The 20910-nt window shown below is 48.9% G+C and overlaps 2 protein-coding genes across 3 annotated transcripts in view; one reads left to right on the top strand and one right to left on the bottom strand.

Annotated features, from left to right (window-relative positions):
* LOC111077529 overlaps positions 1-20910 on the top strand; it is a 76091-nt gene that overhangs the window by 26576 nt on the left and 28605 nt on the right. The gene's annotated exons all lie outside the window — the stretch shown is intronic.
* Positions 318-6234, bottom strand: LOC121404356. 2 transcript variants are annotated; one of them, XR_005967926.1, is made up of 2 exons: positions 5862-6234; positions 318-910 (listed from the first exon to the last, which is right to left on the bottom strand). XR_005967926.1 is itself a non-coding variant. In XM_041593672.1 (2 exons), the coding sequence occupies exons 1-2, from the start codon at positions 5408-5410 to the stop codon at positions 827-829; spliced, it is 729 nt and encodes a 242-aa protein (XP_041449606.1). In that variant the 5' UTR covers positions 5411-5441; the 3' UTR covers positions 318-826. The 2 variants fall into 2 exon arrangements, 1 of the variants encoding a protein (XP_041449606.1); XM_041593672.1 differs by lacking the exon at positions 5862-6234 and adding an exon at positions 4766-5441.

Below are 20910 nucleotides of genomic sequence, written 5' to 3'. Positions count from 1 at the left end.
CATTTTTTTGGGCGTGGGATCGGACGATCGAGAGCGATCCCACCCGAACACCTGCGAGGGTGTCAGCATTTTTATGCTGCGCTGCGCCGGCGTCGCGACCAACAGCAGAGGGCTCGTGGTAGCCGGGCTGAATTAGAATAGTTTAGTTATTTATCAGATCACCAAGTGGCAAGAACGTATTCGTCTTGTCCTATAAATTACTCAAACAATCAATTATATTACAATAACCGTTGTTTTGAGGAGATGCTGGTTTGCACCCCACTTCGGCCCCTTTTGTAATTTATAAACATTAAAAACCAAAAAAAGAGCCTTTTGACTGCTTGTACTGTGCTTTTACTTCTCGAACTTTTTATATAAACCTATCGATAGATTAGTGGTGAAATTTACAATGATATTTAAAAATAATAGTGTGTGACTTCAATGTCGTGATTTTAAGAGGTAGAGATCTAATATATTCAGATGGCGTTCTGCTGCGAACATGCTCCCCCCGTTGGAAGATACAAGCTTTCAACCGATGTGGTCTCGATTGGCAGAACGGCGATTTTGGCAATGGCTCTCTTGACCAGACCATTTTGTGTACGAATAATTGCTATGCCGTCGTCACCAGTGATGACGCTGTCGACTCGACCAAGCGGCCACCTGAGCGGTGGTGCATTGTCCTCCTTGAGCAGCACGATGCTGCCGGCCTGAAGATTTTGCTTGGACGATCGCCATTTCCCGCGCTCTTAGAGCAACGACAAATACGATGTACTCCACTTCTTCCAAAATGATTGCTGCATGTGACATATTCGCTGCCAACGGCTGAGGCGACCTATGCTTAGGTGCGTTATGTCTGGCTCGTCGATAGTGGCATTGGCTTTGCCCCAGATGAAGTGTCCAGGCGTGAGTATCTCCAAATCATTCGGGTTTTCTGTAATAGAGCAAAGCGGTCTTGAATTAAGCATTGCGGATATTTGACAGATGAGAGTTCGGAATTCGTTGAATGAGAGAAGAGAATTTCCAACGACGCGGTAAAAGTGATATTTTGCTGACTTAACAGCAGCCTCCCACAATCCTCCAAAATGTGGCGAACGGGGCGGTATGAATTTCCAGTTGACTCCCAGTGCTATGCAATTGGAAACAATTTCATTGCGCTGTGGATCGCTTATAAACAGGTCGCGCAGTTCCTTCAGCTCATTTCGAGCACCCACGAAATTTGTGGCGTTGTCTGTCCATATTGTATGCGGTTTCCCTCGAAGGCTGATGAATCTCTTCAAGGCAGCGATAAACGATGACGCGGACAGGTCCTCTACCAACTCTAAATGCGTTGCTTTCGTTGCAAAGCATATAAAAATTGAGATGTAGCACTTCGTTGGTGAGCGATTCCTGACCTCTGATTTTACGTAGAAAGGACCGCAAAACTCGATGCCAGTTACGTGAAACGTCGGACACATGCTCAGCTGGTAGCGGGGCCATGACTTGCTCCAGAAGTTTAGGTCGCATTCGAAAGCAGCGAACGCACTTGTTGATGATGTTCGAGACAGCCTTGAGACCTCCGATGGGCCAGTATCGCTGCCGGAGTGTTGCTAGAAGGAATTGCGGACCAGCATGAAGAAATTTCAAATGATAATGTGTGATTATAGCTGCTGTAACCGGGTGGCGTTTAGGCAACAATAACGGATGCTTTGCTTCATATTCCAAGTCTGAGTTCTGAAGGCGCCCGCCGATGCGCAAGAGTCCCTCAGCGTCCAACAGTGGGCACAAAGAACGAAGTTTGCTTCTTGTCGGAAGCGGCTTTTCTAAGCTGAGTGCTTTGTATTCCTCTGCGAAGTGCGTAAGTTGAATGTTTTTTATAAGTAAATGCGTTCCGCACTTGATATCATTTGGAGTGAGTGGGCCTTTTGAATTCGTTGAATCAGATCTTTTTAGTGCTATAAATCGATACACGTATGCGAACGTACGCTGTAACTTGGCAAATGTGTTGTTAAATTTACAAGATGTCGATAGGTCCGTCTTCGTTGATAGTACCAGCGCTTTCTGGCGTCGCTCTGGAAGCTCAAAGGGATAGGCGACGTTTTGAGGCCAAGTCGAGCTAGCGGCCTGTATGAATGGGGGCCCATTATGCCATAGCTGTGAGTCCATAAGTTCCAGAGGTGTGCATCCACGTGATAAAATGTCCGCAGGGTTCAGCTGAGAGGGTACACGACGCCAGGTCATGCCCCCGGTTCGCTCCTGTATTTGTGATACCCTGTTGGATACAAAGACGTTAAACTTTGAAGGTGATTCACGAATCCATGCAAGCGCTACTGTTGAATCGGTCCAGCAATAATATTTGCATTCGAACTGAATGCACTTCGCGATGTTTCCAATGAGCTCTGATAATAAAAGTGCGGCTGCCAGTTCAAGCTTTGGGATTGTCAGCGTCTTTAACGGGGCGACCCTTGGTTTAGAGCATAGCAAATGTGATGAAAATACCCCTTGCATTTCGGATCTGACAAATACGCAAGCACCATAAGCGGCTGTGCTGCCGTCGCAAAATCCATGCAGCTCATACGTAGCCAGTGGCATCAATACAAAACGAGAAAATTTCAAGTTGCTGACAAATGAGAGCTGCGATATAAGTTTGATCCATTCGGAGTGCAGCGACTGCGACAGACATTCGTCCCAATTGACCTTTTCCTTCCACAGTGCTTGGAGAAATACCTGGTAACCTGGTAACGATGGGAGCGATCAATCCGAGCGGATCCTAAAATCTAGCTATCATTGATAATATGCTCCGCTTTGTGACTGATCCTTGAGGTACGATTTCAGCAAAGTTGAAAAGCAGGCTATCAGAGCTAGGGCTCCAAGCTAAACCAAGCGCCTTTGCAATGTTGGTGCCATCCTTGAACTCCATTAGCTTCTCACAATCAGATTCGCTTTCTCCTTTTAATGCATCAGGCTCGTTTGAGCACCACTTTCTGATTGGAAAGTGACCTTTTGCCAGTAGCAGTTTTACTTGCTGTCGGATCTGAATGGCTTCTTCTATTGAGTCCCCTCCAGAGATTAAATCGTCTACATAGAAGTCGCGACAAACTATTTTTGCAGCTAGTGGAAAGGTAGGCTCTTCGTCGTGGGCCAGCTGCTGCATAGCTCGAATTGCTAGAAACGCAGCGGGTTTGGTTCCATACGTTACTGTATCCAAGGTGTACGTCCTTATACTTTCATTTTGATGATCACGCCATAAGATGCATTGCAGGAATTTGTCTGGATGCATTATTCGGACGCAGCGGTACATCTTACAGATGTCACCGCACATGGCAACCTTTAAGAATCGAAACTTAATTAAAATGTTAAATAATTTGGGTTGAATTGCTGGGCCTGTATGCAAGAGATCATTTAGAGATGCGCCTGATGTGGATTTGGCTGATCCATCAAAAACGACGCGTAATTTGGTGGTTGAGCTATCTGGCTTTTCTACGCAGTGGTGGGGTAAATAGAATTGTGGGAAAAGCTGCTGCTTGGACGCCAAAGACATGTGGCCCAAGTCGATGTATTCGCGCATGAATGCAGAATAGCTCTCCTTCAACAGGTGATTTTTGGCCAATTTGTTTTCCAGCGACTTGAAACGTCGTAGAGCACGTTGATATGAGTGTCCTAGCGTGTCAAAGCTGAGCTTTGCTGGAAGCCTAACTGAATACTGCCCTGACTTAAGTCGCGTGTAACCTTGGAGAAATAGCTGCTCACATAGCGCGTCTTCATCAGAGAGCGCAGGGGTTGTACCGCAGCAATTGTCGACTTCCCAGAATCGTTTTACAATATCCGACAGTGAATTAGGTTCCTTGTAAAGGGCTGATAGGGATGTGTGTTTTTTGTGTACGCGAGAGAGACCGCCAGACGCAATCCATCCGAGCTTGGTCTTTTGGAGAGTTGGTAGGTTATCCGCCATTCGAATTTGGCCGATGCAGAGGAGATCGAAAAATAGTCCGGCACCAAGTAATAAATCTATTCTCTGAGATTTGAAAAACGTTGGATCCGCGAGCGAGATGTTTTTGGGGATATTCCACCCAGAGATGTCTAATCCAAAATGGGGTTGATAATCCGTTATAGTGCGAGTAACGACTGCTGAAAATGATGTGCTGAAGCTCCTATCACTTGACTGCGCTGAGATGTCAGTGGACATGTTAGAAGATAGGGTTGATTCACCTATACCAGATATTGATACGGCAACATGATGAGTTTTGAGTTGGAGGTGCTTAACTAGACGAGCAGTGATAAAGTTGATCTGAGATCCAGAATCAAGTAATGCACGACAGGGTATGAATACACCTGAGTGGCTCTTGGCATATATGATGGCGGTTGGAAGCACCACGTAGTCTGCAGGCTGGGCATTCGTGGCTTCAGGTGTGAATTGAAGCGTAGTGCTGACGAGAGTTGAAGATGATGGATTCCCTGTAGACGATGCGTGAGTCTGGATCGTGGTTGCAGACTGCAAGCTTGGTGTACACAGGGCAGATGATTGAGTTGTGGTGGGGCTCATGTGCAGCAACGAATGATGTTTTTGTTGACAGTGCCTGCAGTGACCTGAGCGACATTGCTGCAAGCCATGGCCTTTGCGCAAGCAGTTTAGGCAAAGATGCAATCGCTTAGCCTCTTTGTGGCGCAAACTTGGGGACAGATTCAAAAACAACGGGCATTTTGCAAGAAAATGCTCTTTTGAGTCGCAAAAATTACAAATTTGCTGGTAATTGTTAGATGAAGATGCAATGAATGTGTTACGGTTCGACTTTTGTAGATTTCTGCCCACCTGTTGGCTAGGTGTAGGTACCGTAGCGCCTTTCAAGTTTTCCATCATGCGGCATCTCTTTTCTAAGAACGCAGACATATCCGTCCACCTGGGTAGCTTATCCGTTGCAAGCGCCTCCTGCCACTTTTCCTGGGTGTGCTGATCGAGCTTGTGCGATATTGTGTGTATAAGTAATCCATCAGCCAGCTCCTCAGTTGTTGACATGGTGCTAAGCGCCAGAAGATGAGAGTTAATTTTGTCACTCAACTCACGCAACGCCTCTGCTGATCCCTTTTCAACACCTGACAGCCCGATTATAGCTCGCACGTGGCCCTGAAAGTGTAGCAACATATTATCAAAACGCTTTATGAGTAACTCCAACGCCTTGTCGTAATTTACGTCGACAGGCTCTAACGATTTGATTGTGTTGAGAGCAGCACCATCTAAGCACGCACGTAAATGCTGAAATTTCTCAATCTTACTCAGGTCCTCATTGCTGCCTATGACAGTCCTGTACATGGCGTAAAATTCCGGCCAATCCTCGTAGGAGCCGCTGAACCTGGGCAGCTGCAATTCCGGCAGGCGAGACTTACGGTTGAACGAGTGAGCAAGTGTGTGCGTACTTTCAGCAAAGCGTGGTATAGTTGTTGAGTTGGCGTCCGTCATATGTCCCTTAGTGAGTACATCCAGTTGACGAGCGAGAGTAGCTTTAATCTTCCAGTAAACCTTTTCGAAGTCTGAGCGGGAGTCCGTTGAAAGCTCGAGCAAATCAAATTTTTCTAGCCTTGACTGACTGATTTCAAACTCGGCCTTCATGCTCTCCACAGATTCTATTCGCACCATCAAGTCCGCCTCGTCAAAGCTGACCATCTCACCGGCGCTGAAGAATTCGTTCATTGCTAATAGTTGACCTTGAACAGAAGCGCGTTTGGCTTTGCAAAAGTCTTTTTCACTTGTCGAATTTTCCATTCTGTTGTTGGCGAGGTTATGTTAGGTTGGTACGTTTTGTTGAGTGCTCGATGTACTCCGGCCTGTCACCAAACTCCACTTATGGAGGAGAGCTTTGCCCTTGACCACTGCGAATGTCACAGAGTGGGCAGTGCGAGAATGCGATTACCGTTTTTATGCGTGCAGCGGCTTGTGTATGTGTATGTATTGCGAGATCGATTGTAGCGGCACTTGCATTCACATATGTATGTATGTAAGTATGTAGGTATCGGCTCGACGGCTTCTTTTCTAAGCAAACGGTTGTGCTTGGCACTGATATGCACCAAACAGCTTGGTTATTATTGCCGATCTGCTAAATAACGCGATAAGATCGATAGAGAGTAGCGCTCACTCGAGCCCGTGTACGAAATATGTATGTACATATGTCTGTACATGTATTTAGTGTCTCTGCTGCAGCGGCAAGAGAGCGATGAATAACGAAAGTGAGATTTGCGGCAAGACGAGAAGCAAGATCACGTCGGGGTCACCAATGTTTTAAGGAGATGCTGGTTTGCACCCCACTTCGGCCCCTTTTGTAATTTATAAACATTAAAAACCAAAAAAAGAGCCTTTTGACTGCTTGTACTGTGCTTTTACTTCTCGAACTTTTTATATAAACCTATCGATAGATTAGTGGTGAAATTTACAATGATATTTAAAAATAATAGTATGTGACTTCAACGTCGTGATTTTAAGAGGTAGAGATCTAATATATTCAGATGGCGTTCTGCTGCGAACAACAGTAATAAATAACTATTTGAATGAAACAACCCGCCGGCTAACTCTTAATTCAATACGAAAGGATTTAAAATATTACTTATACATGTTGGATTGCGATTCACTGGGATCCATCCGAAAAGTGGAACAATGCGTAGGCTCTGAGTGCTTGCCTAATTCACGTTGCAGTAGGGTTTTCACTTTTAGCAAGGCAGTACCGACCTGCCCATGAAAGTCATTAGTAATAGCTTGAAAATCCTGCTCCTCCGATCGGTCCTGAGCGACATAAAAATTCGACTCCAATTTGTCCAACAGATCTAGAAAGCCTTTCAGATCATACTCGTTCAAGCTTCGCAACTTTTCGACGTCCAATTGGGAGCACAGGGCCTGAAGTCGGTCGAAGATGGAGCGCCACTCGACGGCGTGACATCCGAGGCGGACGCAATGTTTATATTGTCGTCACTCATTTTTGTTTAATTTTAAGTTCGTTTATGTGATTGTCTAGTTTTCGGTAAACTCTCAACGAAACAGAGTTTTTCGAGCCACCTGCGCAGATCTAACGATGCGAGCGAAATATCGGTCAAAGGCACCGAATGCAGGTAGAAAGCAACCACAAAAGAAAGGCGAACGCACGTACGTATGTATGTACGTATGTATGTAACTGAAATGAACCAGCACCGAGGGCGAAAGCGAAGACCAAAAATGCAACGGAATCAATCAGCGCACATACGATTATGCTGTATATATGTACTCAAGCGGTTCCGATTCCGTATTTGCTGCTGCTAGCACACAATAATGTTTGTACAATATATTAAAACTGCTGACTTCCTGAGTATGTTTTTTGCACTTCCCACGAAACACGATATACATGGATATCTCGGTAGAACCTCCAAATCTTGTGAGCTGTCGGGCTTTTCCGACCGCTTGAAAATTTTCCAAAACAAGAAAGTCAGACCGCGAAATCGTTTAAACTTAACAATGGCTTTATTCTAGACAAGCGACAAATTCAATCAGTTTGTTTTATGGCGAAGGGTTACTGAACATATAACTACTTTCCAAGGGTCGTCGGACTATATTATTCCGGTCCGTGTGCTCTTACGGCTTCGCCTCCCCCACTCTCAAGAGCAATGCAACTCTCTCAGCCCGCTCAAGGCTGTGCACTCAGGCTTGATCTACGATCAGTGAGTGGGCGTGCCTTCGATGTAAGAGCGACAGCTAGCGCAAAGAGCTTGTTGCAAGCGGCTACTCTGCACAATGAGCTTTGAGTCCATTTGATCAAACGGCTGCATCGATTCTTACAAACGATACCTTAAACGAAGCCCAATTATGGCGTCAATTGCATGCCAAGAAATTTTTTGTTTTCTACTTTTCCTGAGTTTTTTAAATTTTGGGAAAAAAATACCGCAAAAAACGATCATATTTGAATTTTTTTTTCAATCTTTGCATTTGAAAGCAGAAAGGTCCACTTTTTAGCTGCATTTATCAGCTTTTAAGAGTAACAAAGTTTATTACAACCAGATGTAGGTTAGGTTAGGTTTATAGGGCTGCTTGACCGAAGACGTGGTCAGTCGGAACCAAGTCTGCCCATTGTAATGCCCACACTCGTCACAGGATATTGTCCGGTGCCTAGGGAGGTTTCGCGAACCATCCCGAGGCCTCTATATGGAGCACCAGTTTCTCTAGAGGCATGTTGTCCAGGCTGTCTAGGTCTTCGTAGAAGGCGCCGCTGAGTATTCGGTGACGCCTCCCCATGAGTACAGGACAGTTGCAGAGAAGGTGCTGGATGCCTCTATTTCCTGCCCGCAGCTGCAGCAGAAGTCATGGTGGGGCAGTCTGTACTTTGTGGCCATGCGGCCGATGACACAGTGCCCCTTTATAACTCCTGTCAGTGTTCGCACCCGACTCTTCCTGAAGCTTAGGAGAGTCTTGGTGCGTTTAGGGTCACAGTGGGGCCAAAGCGAGCGAGAGATCTCTCAGTTTGGAGTGGTGTTCCACCTCCTGTCCGATCTCGTTCTTGCTCGGCCCATCATCTGCGAGATGATGTCTCGTAGTGGCCTCCGTATGTCGCTGACTGCGTCCGCCTTTGGCTTGGCCGATCCAGCACTGGAACACTCGTCCGCACTCTCGTTGCCCGCTATGACGGTATGACCCGGAACCCAAGTGAGTAAGATATACCAACTTAGCCGCTTGCCATACTGCATATATCTATGCCTGGAATACACTGCACCAGTCTGGTAGTCTTAGGGATGTAACCAACACAACCGCTTGTTCCTCAGAGAAGATTCCAGCTCCTGTCCCATCGGCCGTCTTTGACCCGTCGGTGAAAATGGAGAGCTCATTCTGCCCCAGGGCCGTGTTACTCTTCCATTTCTCCCTGTCCACCCGTGGGTGGATTTGAAAGATCCGTTGGACTCTACGGAGGTTCTCCAGGTGGGATTTGGTGTTAATCGCTTCCCACCATACCATGCCTCCGTATGTCAGGATGGGTCTTATTACCGCTGTATACATCCAGTGGATGATGCGCGGCTGTAAGCCCCATGTTCGTCCAAAGGTCTTCCTACAGGTGCAGAAAGCTGCAATTGCCTTTTTCTTCCTTTCCTCCGTGTTTCTCTTCCAGGAGAGTTTGGAGTCAAGGAAGACACCAAGATACTTGGCTTCGCTTGATAGCTCGAGTATCGTTCCTCCAATTGCTGGTAGTTTGAAAATCGGTATTTTATATCTTCGTGAGAGCAGCATTAGTTCTGTTTTTTGAGGGTTGACCCCCAAACCGTTTTGGCGTGCCAGCTGGCGGTGGTGCCCAGTGCAGATTCCAGAAGGTAACTGATTGTGGGCAGAAATTTACCCGTTACCAGTCGTTGAGGACCAGGTTCCACAGGAAAGGGGATATAACTCCACCCTGCGGAGTGCGGCGTGTAACCGTCTCTCTTGACGAGGAGGAGGCCAGGTTGACGCTTATCCTTCTGATCCTGAGAACGCTGTCTAGCCATCTGGTTACCGTCACGTGTGTGCCAATCTTGGCCAGTGCGGCCGTTATTGATCCGATCCTGACGTTGTTGAAGGCCCCCTTTATATCTAGGAAGGCCGCCAAGGCATATTTCTTATGGCTTAGAGTCTTTTCGATATGTCCAACAACTTCGTGTAGTGCGGTATCAACTGATCTACCCTTGTAGGCATGCTGAGCTCCACTGATCACTTGTTTATATAGCTTGGTTCTAATATATAGATCCATTAGTCGCTCCATCGTTTTTAGTAAAAATGAGGACAGACTGATGGGTCTGTAGTGCTTTGGGGACATGCGGTTTATCGTCCCTGCCTTGGGGATGAAGACCACTCTCACCTCCCTCCACCCATGGGGGAGGAAGCATCCTTCGAAAATTTTCTTCAGCCATGGTAGTAGGTGAAGGCACGCTACTTGCAGCATAGCTGGTCGGATATCATCCGGTCCCGGAGACTTGTAGGGACTGAATGATTTGATGGCCCAGATAATCTTGTCTGGTGCCATTATATGTCGTATGAGATCCTCGATTTCCTCTCCTTGATGATCATCAGTGTCGTTGGTAGCGTTTGATTCGTCACCGGTGACATCTGAGCATCCTGGTTGTGAGTACACATGAGGTGCTCCAGGGATTCTTGGCTGCTCTCTGCGAAGGTACCGTCCTGGCTGCGGAGCAGGCCTGGTGTGGTGGGTGCCTTCGACAGTACCTTTCGAAGCCTTGAGGCCTCAGTGCTACCATCTATGGCGTCGCAGAAAGCTGCCCATGACTCCCCTTTCGCCCTCCTTTAGGTGTTCTTGTAGGTATTGAAGTTGCGGCCATAATCGTCCCAACTTTCCTGTGTGTTTGCCACTTTTGCTTTGTTGAAGAGTTTCCTCGATTCCTTTCTGACTTCGCTCAGTTTCCGTGTCCACCACTGGTTGTGATTGGACTTTGGGGGTCGGCTGATCGGGCAAGAATTGAGAAACACCTTCTGTTAAGCATTGGTAACGTTCTGCGTAGCTTCCTCTAGTGCTCCCGTTTGAATTATGTCCCCTTCTGGTGGGTTGGGCAGCACCTTCTGTACGGTCGCGGAGAAGCGGTTCCAGTCTATCCGCCTGGGATTGCGGTATGCCTTGGGCCTCTCCTTGTTCCATTTGATGCTGTACACTATCCTGTAGTGGTCCGAAAAGGATCACTCACTGGACACGTGCCCGTCATCGATGGTAAGGGAGTTGCTAGTCGAGGCCAATTTTATTTCTATAACCTCTGCACGGTTCCTGTTGCGGAAGGTGGGGTGTTCTCCTCGGTTGCACACAACAAGATTTGTGAACAGAATGTACTCGAACATCAAATATCCTCTCGAATTTGTGTACTTCCCCAGCGTAAGACAAAGTCGAGGCCCTCCCTCCGCGCTTAGTGGATCAGGGCCCTCACATCCTCCAAGGGTGGGTTTTCTTCTTCGTACGACAGGTACGCAGAGGCCAGGTATAGGTTTCTCCCGTCCTCCCTCTCACATAGTGCCACCGTTAAGTCCGTAGAGCTGTACCTGGAAGAAAACAGAACATTAAGCTCGTTTCTTAACACGATACAGGTTCTTGGCTTACCCACGGGGTGTGGCGTGAGAAGGCGGTTCCGCGACTGTTCAGTCCCTGAACCCTTTCACGTCCACGTCCACCGCCTTCTCCTCTATAAACCGCAGCAGGTCCGCTGATGGTACACTTGAGTGATGCAGATTAATCTGCACCACCGTCATGCTATTCAGCGGACCTGGGGTGTCACGGTACTGCTACCGCCAGGGTGCCAATACCGAAAGATATGCGGCAGTCCGTTGCAAGGAGTTTGGCAAGGCTTTCCTGGCTAATACTAATCCAGAGTTCCTTGCCGTTACCCTTCTGTGCCTTGATCAGAACGAGTGTGTCCTCACCGAATTGATCGGGGGAGGAATCCACACCTTCATGAGCGTTCTCCTGCGAATCTGATCCGTGGGGACCACGCAGAGTGCCAATCCAGGCCAAAGTTCACCAAAACCTTGGACTGGGGTTTTGAGAAACTCAAGAATTTCTGCATTGCCACAGGCCACTGACTTGGCTCCCTTATACCACTTGATACCCTTGAACTCGCAGACAAACGGGTTATCTGCGCGCACAATGGCATCCTTCATGGCGGTCAGGAAGTGTAGTCTTCCCCCTCTGCTTCCCGGACACCTTTTTCCGCTTTCTCCCTTTCGCGTTCGCAGACGATGACGTTGAGGTTTGGTCCACCTTCGTCTTCGTGACAGCTGCTGCTGACGCTGAAGTCGCGCACGTTTTGCTCGTGCTTCTTCCTAAGGCTCCTTTCCCTCGCGGTCATCGTATCGGGGGGTCGTTGGCTTATACCACGAAGGTATTTTGCCGATTCCCTGTATCCCGACAGACGCTTGCGTAGGGTCTCAGCCTCCGTCTTCTCGGCCGTCACAGGTGGAGGGCCCGAGTCGACCTGGATGTTGTTAGCCGTGACTTGTGGCTCCGCCTTCTGCGGCTCCTCGCTGGAGAAAAAAGCATTAAAAGGCAAAGGTTAATGCATGTTTCTCAAAAAGTACTCAAGCTAGGAATAAAAATTTTGTTTCCCTAATTTAAGGAACAAATCTAATGCCCTCTGCACACTGAGCCCATCCCGGGGGATTGGTGGGAATTTTTGAAAGATGTGAAACACCGATTCACATTGACTCCATCCACCATCCATCAGAAAACAGCTGATGCTCACAATTACGTGAGGTGAAAAATTTGTTCACATCTATAATTTAAATGAATATAGGTTAGGTTGAAGGTTAGGTTGAAGCGGCTGTCGGGATTGTCAGAGACCCGACACACCTAGGCCGGTTTCGGCCCGTTGTGATACCGCATATTACGTTCCCTTCTCCCTCGTGAGACCCTATGTTATCCATTATCCCATCCGGATGCCCTTATGAAGCCTGCGATCCGTCTGGGACTGATTGTAGACATGTCCGAAATGTCAATTAGAAAAGGAGCGCCCAAGTATTGCAGTCTCCTTCTACTGAGAGCCGGACAGGAGCAGAACAGGTGTTCCACAGTCTCCTCCTCGTCCTCATCTCTACAGCTTCGACAGAAGTCGTTATATGGGGCGCCCAGCCTGCTTGCATGTGTGCCTATTAGCCAGTGTCCCGTGAGAGAGCGTATGACTGAGCTGCACCTACTCCTACTGAGTTTGGGTGGCCAAGCTCATCGGTGCCTCTTATTTATGTTAGCCATGTTTGCTACGAGTTCCTGCGACATAGTGACACGGTTTGCCATCTGATGACGAACTGATAAGCCATCTCATGAAGAGATTTGCGACAGTTTGCCACGGTGGCCGAGCTTGATGTTATCGCATTCAGCGATTTGATCGCAGCTTGGCTATCACTATAGATATTTATATGAGTTGCCGCAGGGGCTATTTCCTGAAGACAGCTCAAAGCCTCCTTGATCGCTATGACTTCTGCTTGGAAGACACTGCAGTGATCCGGGAGCCTGAAGGACTGTCTTATGTTCAGCTGTTCGGAGTAGATTCCTCCTCCGACCTTGTTGTCCAGCTTTGAGCCATCAGTAAAGATTCGAATGGCTCCCTTTGGACCAGGTGGTCCCTCAAGCCAGATGTTTCTGTGAGGGATGATTGTCTCGAAGGGGGTATCTGTATACTTCCTCGGAACGCAGTAGTCCGTTTTTGTGGGGACGATTTTGTTTCCATTTAGGATGGACGCATGACCGGTGTGATGTGACACCCATTGGTCAGAGTCTCTAAGACGGATTGCTGCCATTTCTGCCTGCTCCTTACCTGCAAGGTCAAGGCTCTGCAAGCATAGGATAGCATTTAGCGCATCCGTTGGTGTTGTGCTGAGAGCTCCACTCACGCATAGGGCTGCAGTGCGCTGCACCTTGCCCAGTTGTTTAGTGATGGTCCCCTTCGATAGGGCTGGCCACCACACTGCGACTCCGTAGAGTAGTATTGGTCTGACTATTGCCAGGTAAATCCATTGGACTATTCTTGGGTTCATGCCCCATCTTAGCCCAATGGCTTTCTTGCAAGTGTAGAGTGCTATCGTAGCCTTCTTCACTCTGTCTTTGATGCTCAGGTTCCAGCTAAGTTTTTTGTCAATTACCAACCCTAAGTAACTGGCACTGTCGCTAAGGAGAGCCTACATCCGTTTAGTATTGGGGGGTTGAGGGACGGGATTTTGTATTTGGTTGTGAACAATACAAGTTCCGTTTTAGAGGGATTGATTCCCAGTCCACGCGACTCTGTCCATTTTGAAAGTCGCGCGAGCTTTGCGGTCATTAGATCGCAGAGTGTTTGAGGGAATTTTCCCGAGAATATGGCAACGTCGTCCGCGTATGCTACCACCTTGCAGCCCCCCCTTCCAGGTCACACAGTATCTTATTGACTGCTATGTTCCATAGAAGGGGAGACAGGACACCACCTTGCGGGGTGCCTCTGTTGACATACCTAGACTGAGTGGACGATCCCATTGATGATGTCACTGTCCTGCATGTGAGCAATTGATCTATGAGCATCATCAAGTGACGATCCACTCCCAGGTCAGTCAGGGCCTCTGTGATGGCTCCTGGTATGACGTTGTTAAAAGCTCCCTGAATGTCTAGGAAAGCGATTAAGGAGTATTCGTTGACTTGTAGAGATTTCTCTACCGCCGAGATTACTTCATGGAGTGCCGTTTCCGTGGATTTTCCTTTTCGGTAGGCATGTTGAGCGCCTGACAGCCACTGAGGGTTTATAGTTGTCCTCAGCTGCAGCCCTACTAGTCTCTCAAAGGTTTTGAGAAGAAAGGACGATAGACTTATTGGTCTGAAGTCTTTTGGGGTTGTGTGTGAGGGTTTCCCTGCTTTGGGGATAAAGACTATTTTAGCCTTTAACCAAGCTCGGGGGATTTTTCCCACTGTCAGTATCTTCCTGAAGATACTTTGCAGCCAGTTGATGGCCATGTCCCCGGCTTTTTGCAACTGAGCCGGAATGACTTGGTCCGGGCCAGGCGATTTGAAGGATTTAAAGCTGTTTACTGCCCAGCTAATATTCCGTTTTGTGAGGATGTGCACCATCGAGGTTTCCGGGCCTTCACTTGGGGTGTCTGCCGGCTCGATGGTCGTACACCCAGGAAAATGAGTATCGAGTAGAATGTGTAGGGAGTCCTCACTAGAGTTTGTCCACGTACCATCCGTTCTCTTGAGATATCCCACCGAGGGGATGTTTTTGACAGGATCTTGCGTAGCCTTGAGGCTTCTGACGTGTCCTCATTTCGGAGCAAAATTTGTGCCAAGAGGCCCTTTTTGCTCTCCTTGTTTCTTTTTTGTATAGGGTTAGCTTACTTTTGTAATTTTCCCAGTGCGCTTCCTCGCTGCTGCTTTTGGCTCTGTTAAAGAGAGTCCTGCAGTCTTTCCGGAGGGTATCTATATGTTTAGACCACCAAGGGGGTTTCTTTTTCCCTCTTGGTTTGGTTGGGGAGCAAGCTGCCATGAAGGCCTTATTGCAAGCTTCCGTGAAATTGTCCACAAGACGATTAAGATCGTCTTGTGTGTCCGGCATTTTGGGGCTAGGGGGGGGAGTTTCCTCCATTTTTGCACTATACATATCCCAGTTGGCTTTCCTGGGTTAGTATAGCTAGTGGGTATGGTGCTTTCGAGCGATAGGATTGTCTCGATGTACCTGTGGTCGGAGAGGAGTGGTCCTCTAGGACTCTCCAACTTTCCATTATGTCTGACAGTTTGTGAGACAATAGAGTGAGGTCAATAACCTCTTGACGGTTTTTTATGATAAAAGTGGGGTCATTACCCCGATTACCGATAATTAGGTTGGAGTTTAGGATGAAGCTGAAAAGTGACTCACCCCTCACATTTGTATCCGAGCTCCCCCATTGGGTGTGATGAGCGTTGGCATCGCAGCCTATTAGTAGGCTTGTATCCGACCTCTCGCTGTCTCTGGCAATCTTGCGAACGAGGTCACTGGGAGGATCGCTTTCCTCGTGAGCCATGTAGGACGACACCAGGTTTAGGCGTGTCCCTTGTAGCTCTAGGCTAGCTGCCGTATTGTCGCCATTGCTAAAATTGTGGAGCAGAAAGATATTTAGGTGCTTCCTTGCTAATATGCAGGTTCTAATTTTACCTTCAGTTTGGGCTACAATCAGCTTGTAGTCCTTCGTCGCTAATCCACAGACCCTGCCTCCTACCACCCAGGGCTCTTGGATTAGGACTATATCCCCTCCGCTTGCGACCAAGCGGAGTATCAGGGCAGCAGATGCTGCTTTACAGTGGTGGAGATTTATCTGCAGAAGCCTCAGAGACTTCATTAGAAACGTTCTCCACCACTGTTATGTCGGCGTCAGAGTCGTCGAGTATCTCGTCCCGACATAACGCCTCAAAATCGAGCATCAACTCCGTCTCCGAGGAGTAGCTCTCCAGGGCCGGCTCCGGCTCCGGGTCTACTCGATCTCCAAGGCAACGTCCTGATCAACTGGGTTGTTGACAGAACGCGCCTCGGTCGCTGCGTCCGACTTGTAGACCTTCATGGTCACCGAGCTGAACCCGAAGTTAAGCTCTCCCCTGGCTGCCTCGATCGGGGCTAGCGATTCCTTATTTAGGACTACCACTGCCTGATTTGTGGGGCCCTTTGATGCCTCCACTTTGACCACCCTCCAGTCTGAGGTTGGCAGTGTGGGGTTGCATCTCTGCAACATCGTGAGGATCCGCTCGGGCTCCTTGAAAGTGGCCGGTACCCATATACGGGCCCTTGGCCTACTGGGCACCTCGCTCCAGTCCACAGCGACGAGCTTTGCCCCGGCGTAGACCTCACCGATTTGCGCCACCGCAGCTTTGTATAGCTTTACGAGCGCTCATCCTCGCAGGCTACTACCTTGATGCTCCCTGGAACCATCCCATGTCTTTGCAGACTGGGGGTGGCCCGGGATCCTTCTCGAGAAGCTCGAAGCAGCGGTCGGCCAGTGCCACTTCCACCCACTTCCACTGGCTTCTGGGTATCTCCCTCCGCGCTGCCTTTGTCGAGAACGCCTATCAGCGTCCTCTCCTTGGCAATCTGCGCGAAGGATACATTTGGTGCAACCCTGGATCGCTTCGCGACAGGTCCGGGCGTCTCTTGAGAGCGCTGCCTCTTCGGTTGGGCGGCCACCTTCTGTGGCTCCATACTGAAGTTGGGCAACACCACCGAGGCCCATTCCACTTTCTTCAGCCAGTCTGCTGTTGGACTGACTTCCTGGCTTGCGTTCTGCCGACGGAGTATGTGCCCAGCACTCCTCTTTTCGGCATAACTGAATCTTTTGGTTTGGACGCTGGTTGATGGCAAGCCATCACCCGCCGCTTCACCAGAAGGTTGAGCAGCCGCAATATTGCTTAGCTGCCCTACCATGGTATCAGTTTTGGGTGTTGTCTTTCCACCCATCCCAGGTTTGGGATGGGACCCACCCGGATTCATACCCTCGTCCTTCACCGTGCAGGTCTTTCCTGCGTCTGAGCGGATCGGGCCAGGCCTTTGGGCCGCTGCCTTCTCCCGCTTGGGATTTCTCCCTGCAGGCATTTGGGGAGTGCCTCTCTCGTTTTTGTTTTTGTTGTTGTTTATATTTTCGTTTTTATCCATATAGTTCCCACGAGCTGCAGAGAAGGGGAACGGTCCACCCCGGCAGAGCTCTGCGTTATCCGGGTAAGGCATAATTAGAACAGGGGGCTGCCAAGTCCCTGAGCTCTCCGTTCACGACTGGGCTAGTTTTTATACCGGGCCCCCAGCCAGGCTGACTCTTGGCACAGGTCGAGTGACACCTTAGTCCGGCCCGGTGTGAGGTGAGTGTTGGGGCTGGGATGTGGGTAGGTGTTGTGTAGGGATGGGATTGTGTGAGCTACTTAATGAGAGGCGGCACCACAAGCGCATCGTCAGTGTTGCTGCGTCGCGAACACCCGCTGGCTGTCCGGGACTGCTTATTTCGGTACTCTCAGAGCCAACTTAGTTGATACTCTTTAGGATGCCCGCTTATTCGCAGCTGACCTACCCACTAGGGTAGGCCGTTCGCTATCCGCAACCTGCGACCCGTCCGGTGGCCTCAGCTAGGCCCCCTCTGAGCCACCTCAAAGCCCAATAGGATCATCGGATAAATGAATATAAATAACATTGCAATTATTGAGAATGTGATTCAGCAGCAAAACATATTCTTGCACAAGTTAATCATGTTGCTGGACATGGATGATGATAATGCGGCTAACATTGACGAGGAGAATTTATTGGAGTGGATATCTGTTTTGAAAACACTGAAGCGTGGTCATTTCAGACTGCTTCTACTAAATCCAATCAATGTTTTAAATACAAATATATATTCTTTGTTTTCTGAGAAGCGGTTTGTGACATTTTGGGAGAAAAATGTACCCGAAAACAACGAAGCGTTTTCTAAGGAAAGTTTTCTGTGGGTCTAGCATTGTATATTTTGGGCTCTTTTTCTGAGTACAGAAGAGTCGGAGGGCTGTCAGCCAAAAGCGAGTGCAATATCCTGAATGAGTTTTGCAGAGCATTCATAAAAAAATTCCCAGAGGATTCCCGAGTTGTGTGCCTGAGACAATTCTGACATATCAGATGTTATTTTTTTTTTTTATATTTTCCTGTCTGTCATTGTTTACATTTTCGTAGTGAATTCCGATTTTTTTTATGTGAGGTCCTATCTCAGGCTGAGGTATGCATCAGTCTGTCCAGGGTCCACTACAAGAAAATGTGTAGATTGCAGGTGACTTCAGGTGTCGGGCTGGCTTGAAATGCAGTAGGCAAGGGAGAAATGATGACGCGAGAGTTTGGGTTTTGGTTGTTCTTGGTTTATTCAGTATTTTTTCATTCACTTAGTTCTTTTACGCTGTTAACAGGCTTGTAGTTGTATGGTGCGCTGGTGTACTGCTTAGTCAGTGTCTCGTGTTCGGGCTGATGGACTGCCTCGTGCAGTGTCTTGTGTTCGGGCTGATGGACTGCCTCGTGCAGTGTCTTGTGTTTGGGCTGATGGACTGCCTGCTCTTTCGGCCGATCTTGGCCCTTTTATGCAGCTGGCGATCGCACCTGAGACCCGGAAATAATTAATTCTTGCTGACTTAAGGTTATTGGATAACAATAATTGTGGGGTGTGGTAACTAGGTCGAAGTTTGGTGCTTCGTTGACAATTTTTAGTGGGTCAGGGTGGTTTTGCTGATGCTGCATCCCGGAAGGTGCAGTTAGAATTGGGTATTTGGTTTCAAAATGAGTTTTTGCTAACTCTGCATCGCGGAAGTTGAGTGGTAAGTCGATAATTTTATGCTGGCTTGACTTATTGTGAAATAACGCAAATGATATTTCTTATGTAGGCCGTCAATGTCCCAAGAGGTGGGGTGTTTTAAATTGTTGTGTGGACAAGAATGTGTAGAGTTGTTGATCGAGAGTTGTTAATTAATTGTGTGCGTTGCTTAAGACTATTTTATTTCCGGAGTTGCTGACACACCGCTATTTGTGGAGAACCGTGGCTAGAGCCATGGTTCGTTAGCTCTGTGTATATCAGTTTGATTATTGTCTCCGGCCAGCGTGGATGCGCTGACCCTCCGCCGTTTCTGTTCCCCGTTTCTGTTGTAGTTGGTGTCTGCTTGGTGGGTCGATTATCCCATATGACGATGGTTTTCTCGGCAGTTTTCTTTGGTAGTCATTCTCGAATCTGCGGTGCTATGTCGGGTGGCCAAGGATCCGTCGGTAGTTCTGGGTCATCTTCGCTGGGTTCGGTGGCTCCGGGGTCAAAGGTTTGATTCGGGCTTTTCGGAAGGATGGGTTTGTCAAATGTGCTTCACGGTTCGATGCTCCGGTGGTAATCGCTTATGTGGGCTATAATCGGGGAGGCGTTGGACGTGGGTTGAGTAGTTTTGTAGCTCTGGTGAAACACTTGGGTGGTATTGTCTCCAGACTGGTGCATGAACTGGCTGGTCTCGACGATGTCTCTTTTGTTGGACCAATGGCTTGTTTGGGCGACGGATGCTTGGGTCTGCGCCCACGGCTCCGGGACTGGTTCCGGCTCATGTTCGGCTGGATCGGCGGCTTCGGAGTCAAATGGCTGGCTGGGGTCTTCGGGTAAGAGGGTTGTGTCGAAGGCGCTGTGCGTTTCGATCCTCCGTTGGTAGTCGCTTATTTGGGCGACGATGGGTGTGGTGTCGACCATGGGTACGATATTTTGGTATGCCGGGTGTAGTACTCGTGTTATACTACAGCCAGACTGGTACGTGAACAGGTGAGTCGCGATAACGCCTCTGGTATCGCAGCAACGACTTGTGTGGGCGACGAAGATCTCGAACATGGCTCGAAGGATGCCTCGTTGCATAGCGCTACGAATCATGTCAGTACGCGGAAGGTACTCCATTGTGTTGGCGAGGATCGGTATGGCGTTGGCCGTGGGTACAACAGGGCGGCGGTCGGTGCATCGTGGGGGTATCGTCCTGGTTTCCGGGCCCGCGCTGAGGGGCTCTGTGGATATCAGTTCAATTATGGTCCCCGACCAGCGTGGGGTTAGCGTGGCTGTTTCCCGTGTTGCTGGGCTGTCGGGTGGTGGCTGCCGTTGTCCTTGTTCGATGCTGGTGGTCGGCTTTGAGGGTGTCCGTGTGTTCAATTCTTCCGTTGCGGATTCTGTGCGTGCTTGCTCTGTTGCTTGTCTTGGACCTGGGCTTCCTGTGTCGAGCGCCGGGTTCAAGTGTGTTTGTCTCGTGTGTGAGATTCTCGTGGTTTGTTTGGGATGCGTGTTCCCTGTTGTTGGCCCAGGACGCGGTTGCTCTGTATTGACCGTGGGACTCATTTTCCCGATTGCTTGATTGCTGTTTGCTGGTGTTGACCTTGAATTCGTGTTTTCCGTAGTGTGCCGTTGCTTCGTATTCGTTGCGATTGGTTTGGGTGTCAAGTGCTGCGTTGCGTTATTGGGTGCCGTGTGCGTTGTGGTAGGTCGTGGACATAGGTTCGTTGCGATTTGTGGGGTTTCTGGTATCGGGGTTCGGCGTCTTGTACGTGGATGGTAGTAAGCACGGGTTCAGTGGGCATGGGGCGACGGTCTCGTAGCTGTAGCAGCATGGAGCCGCATTGGATCGTCGTTTCGGTGGCACCTAGGAAGTCCATGCCGACAATAACTTGTCCCAACATGTTTGGCAGGACCAGGAGCGGGATTTGAACATCTCGTTGATCCAGCTTGATGTGCGCCAGTAGAACTTGTGAGATCTCTCTGACCGATCCATCGGCCAGGCGTATGCGGACGCATGCATCTTGCAGGTTGGTGTTGTTGTCTAGTTGTCGGGCGAGGTTTGCGCTGATGAAGCTTCTGGATGTCCCGGTGTCGATTGTGGCTTTCGTTGCGTATCCTCCTATGCTTACCATCGCCACTATCCGGCCGTTGCTTACGTGTAGAGAATTATTTAGTCGCGGGTTGGAGGAGGCGTCGTTTCCGGCTGATCCGACGTGTTTTGGCAG

Source organism: Drosophila obscura, unplaced genomic scaffold, assembly GCF_018151105.1.
Source record: "Drosophila obscura isolate BZ-5 IFL unplaced genomic scaffold, ASM1815110v1 contig_193, whole genome shotgun sequence".
Lineage (NCBI taxonomy): Eukaryota > Metazoa > Arthropoda > Insecta > Diptera > Drosophilidae > Drosophila > Drosophila obscura.
Note: the sequence above shows the minus strand (reverse complement) of the source record. Positions and strands in the feature narration are given on the sequence as shown.

Bases quoted from the DNA above. Each gene is read 5' to 3' on its own strand.
- LOC121404356 (XM_041593672.1), bottom strand. From the start codon at position 5,410: ATGACGGACGCCAACTCAACAACTATACCACGCTTTGCTGAAAGTACG. The intron at 911-4,765 runs GTGGGCAGAAAT...GCTCTATTACAG, and splicing joins TACCTACACCTAGCCAACAG to AAAACCCGAATGATTTGGAG.